General features: G+C 55.0%; 1 protein-coding gene across 2 annotated transcripts in view; it reads right to left on the reverse strand.

Moving 5' to 3' along the window:
• The window catches only part of NR2F2 (nuclear receptor subfamily 2 group F member 2), a 6,456-nt gene extending 2,594 nt beyond the window's left edge, over positions 1 to 3,862 (reverse strand). The window contains exons 1-2 of one of the 2 annotated variants that reach the window (XM_010727563.2): positions 3,304 to 3,862; positions 1,415 to 1,942 (exon numbers count right to left, since the gene is read on the reverse strand). In XM_010727563.2, the coding sequence (XP_010725865.1) occupies positions 1,415 to 1,942; positions 3,304 to 3,733 (958 nt within the window). In that variant the 5' untranslated portion in view covers positions 3,734 to 3,862. Of the gene's footprint in view, positions 1 to 1,414; positions 1,964 to 3,303 lie in introns of both variants that reach the window. The other variant, XM_019611362.2, reaches the window with a different exon arrangement.
• Between the last annotated feature and the right edge of the window lie 18 nt (positions 3,863 to 3,880).

The raw sequence follows: 3,880 nt of genomic DNA on the forward strand, positions 1-3,880 counted from the left end.
TTTAATGTGTAAAGCAATAATATATAAAAGGAAGTTTAGGTCACGACCCAGAACCTGGACAAAGTCCAGAAAATGACTTCGTTCCCCAGACCCCCTTTAAGACAACAAGGAGCGGATTGTGAGCCCTCCTTTTCCCACATAAACTACATTTTTTTTTCCTGTTTCCTGATATCAGGCTTTAAAAAACTCCGATGAGTAATTATTTTACAGGTCCTGCTTCCATTCATATGTTTATCGCGTGGCCACTTTCCCAAGCTTCCCAATGAGCTACAGAAGAAATCTAGGGATTTTTAAACTCCATCCCCAAACTTGCAGGGCTGCAGCCTTCAAGTTAGCTATCTGAGATCACATATTGAGCAAATTAGCGAGCAGATTTAAAAATAATAATAATAATAATAAAAATATTTAGCCTCCAGAGTTAATATCAGGCTTATTAGTCACCCAAGTTAAACTCTAGTGCAAGCTAATTAGATTTCACAACGCACTCAATTATTGCTTTATAACTCATGCACTATTTCTAGGCAGCAAAAGTTGACACATATTTTTCCCCCCTTCGCTTTGATGATCCCAGCAGCGCCCCGAGCTGCGCTCCTCGCCTCGTGCCACCCCGGAACTGCTCGGCAAAGCGCAGCTCCTGCCCTCTGCTCTGACTTTTTCCTGCTGTCCCCGACTGCTTATGGTAATGATCCCTCCGCACCCTCTCCTCGCTCTGCACTCTGCAGCTCCTGCTGGGTACAAATGCAAACTTTTCCCCTTAGCTCCAATGACACAGAACTGCTCGCTGCCACGTTCTGTTTCAATCAGAGACAGCTCTTTGGGAAGTTGATTTATTTTATTTTATGGGATGGCAGGGAACATATTTTAAACTCAGCTTTGCGCATTTAAGTTTTTATATTTTTCTTTAATTCAATTTTTAATCCTGCAGGGCTTTCCCCCCCCTCTCCGCCCCCCCTTCTTGGCTGCCCATAAAATGATACTCTTTTTAAAGTGGTTTCACTGATAGGACGCCTTGTATTTAACAACATCAAACAGATTTTTGCTGCTGTTCGGATGCGTGTCATTAAATGCAACAACCCAGAGCTAGACTGTTAAATAAAATATTATTTTCAATGGGAAAAGCGCAGTCTCTTGTGGCGAATGGGTGCCTCCCCCCGAGTCCCCTCTTCCCCCTTCCCCAGCCTGATGCAGCGAGGCTCGGGGTGCGCTTCCCCATCTATTTCTCATCGTTGCAATGGGCGATTTCCCCCCGCAGCCCACGCTGGGGGGCTGCTGAGAGCCGAGGCCCCGCGGGTAGCCCCCCAGCCCCACTCCTGGCAGAGCAGCGGGGCTGGCGAAGGCAGCAACACTTTGCAAAGAGCAAACACCTCTCGGAGGGGCAGGGGGAGGAAGGGGAGAGCAAAGAAACGCTGCCTACCTGAGGTGAAGAGGACTATGGCCTTTAAACAGCTATATTCTGCGGAGTCGACATGCAACGCTTTCAGTTTTTCTACTTGCTCTTGGAAGATTCGTATGTGGTCCATAAAGGCGACCACTCGGTCAGCAGACATTGGCGAAGCGTGGAGGCCGGCGGCTGCCAGCAGCGGGGCTACGTGGAGGGGCATGGAGCACTGGGCGGCGTTGAGCACGAACAACTCGCTCCAGGTCAGCCTGAGCAGGGCCACCTGGTCTGTGATCTGCAGGTCTGGGAAGAAGGGGATATTCCTGGCCCACTCCACCGCGCTGAAGAGCATCCGAGCTGCCAGTTCGCAAATGTTCTCGATGCCCATGATGTTGTTGGGTTGCATGCACTGACTGCCAAAGCGGGAGGTGGGGTAGGGCTCTGCTCTCAGAAGAAGGGAGATATATCCGGATAGGTAGGAATGGCAGTTGAGAGGGTCCCCGTTTGTCAAGGCGAACTGACCGTGAGTTGGCTGTGTGGGTGGCATTCTGCCCCTCTGGACCGCTGCAGTGAATAAAGAAGAAACTACAGCTATTAATATCTGAATTGCTCCGAGCGCCGCCAGCCCCGAGCCCGCTCCGTGCGGCCGTGCCACGGCCCGAGCCCAGCGCGTCCCCGGCCCGGCACAACCTCACCTCCCGCACACGGCAGGACCCAGCGATCCCCCCCGCCTTCCACCCCTCCTACGGCCACGCTTTGTGTTTTCCTTCATTCCGACCAAAGCAGCTTTATCGATTTGGGGCTGGGGGAGAGGGCCGGGCAGGGGGCAGAGGGCACCGACACTTCGCAACCCCCGAAAAGAAAAAAAAAAAAGAAAAGAAAAGACGAGGAGCGAGCAGCCCCAGCATCACCTCCCCCCCACGGGCCGGGCTTTATCCGGCGGCACCTTCCCGTGGAAGCGGGCCTGTGGCGTTTTGTTCAGACATTGACACGGAGAGAGGAAAAAAGGAGAGAGAAAAAGGGGCCGGGGGACAGGAGGACGGCGGGGAGGGGACGGCGGACGCCGCGCTAGGGCTCTGCTCGCTGCCGGCCGCGCTCCGAGCCCGGTTTCCCCCGCAGGAACACAAAGAGGAGCCCGGCAAGTCCCGAGCCCCCTCACCCTTAACCTACATAGCAGCGTCCAGACGCGCTGCGGGGCCGCGGGCTCACATTTCCCGGCTAATTTTATAGCACAAAGCCCCCATCGCCCCTCGCTTCCTTCTGGGTGCTGCTTCACCCCCGTGGGAAGGACGGGGAGAAGGGAGGAAGGAGAAAAGTGGGGTCAGAGCGAGGGGAGAGGCAGGCACACGGCGATACACACACACACACACACACACGGAGGGAGGGAGGGATGTGTCTATGTGTTTTTAGAGGAGGGAAAATCCGGTCGGGAATCCACAGTGGAGTGCTGTAGAGCCCTCGGGAGGGTGAGTTCCATTGTAACCGTAATTCGAACCGCCTGGGTTAAGCCGCGGGCCGGGGGCTGAATGCGAACGGGGAGCCCCGAGCATGCAGGGGGGGACAGCGGGGACAGCGAGCGTCCGGCGGAGCCATCGGCTCCGGAGTGGAAATCCGTCCCCGAGCAGCCGCCCCCCGGCACACGGCGGCGGGCGCGGTGGGTTCCGGGGCAGCATGCGGGAGCCCCCTCCTCCCCTCCCACGGTTCTTTCTTTCAAGAAGAGAAAGTTTATTTGGGGAGGGGGGGAGGGTTCTGGTGGGGTTGAGGTTGGGGGGAGGGGGGGAAGACGGTGGGGGGGGAAGGGAGGTTAACAATAAAAGCATAATCGCCATAATTCAAAATAATCAGAATAATAATAATAAAAGCAAACCTAAAAGGCAGCGGGTGAGGAAAAAAATAAAATTGCAAAACAAATGAAATCCCAATACCTTCCCGTCTCATGCCAACTTTGAGGCATTTTTTGAGGCGGCAGTACTGACACTGATTGCGGTGGTGCTGGTCAATGGGACAGTTCCTGTTGGCACGACAAGTGTAGCTGAGATTCCTCCTTACACTCCGCTTGAAGAAACTCTTGCAACCCTCGCAGGTAAACTGGCCGTAGTGTTTGCCACTAGACTTGTCCCCACAAACCACGCACTCAATGTGCTGCTGCTGCTGCTGCTTGTCCCCTTGGCTCTGCTGGCTCGCCGCGTTGCTCTGCGCTGGCGTGCTGGGGGGGCCGCCGGGCCCCGGGGTCTGCGGGGTGTGCGGGGTCCCGGCCGGGGGGCCCTGCACCGGCGGGGCGGGCGCTGGCTGCGTTCCCTGAGCTCCGGGCACATCGTCCTGGGGGTCTCGCCACGCACCGACTACCATTGCCATATCTATTGGACACCGTTGCCAAACTTCCTGTTCCCCCTTTATTTTCAAAGTTTGTTTGCTTTGCTCTGCAGCTCAGCTTTGCAGCAGTTTGCTTTTTTTCTCCTCCTCCTTTCTTTCTCTTTCCCTCTCTCTCCCTTTTGTTGCTTT

Source organism: Meleagris gallopavo, unplaced genomic scaffold (assembly GCF_000146605.3).
Source record: "Meleagris gallopavo isolate NT-WF06-2002-E0010 breed Aviagen turkey brand Nicholas breeding stock unplaced genomic scaffold, Turkey_5.1 ChrUn_random_7180001912722, whole genome shotgun sequence".
Classification (NCBI taxonomy): Eukaryota; Metazoa; Chordata; class Aves; order Galliformes; family Phasianidae; genus Meleagris; species Meleagris gallopavo.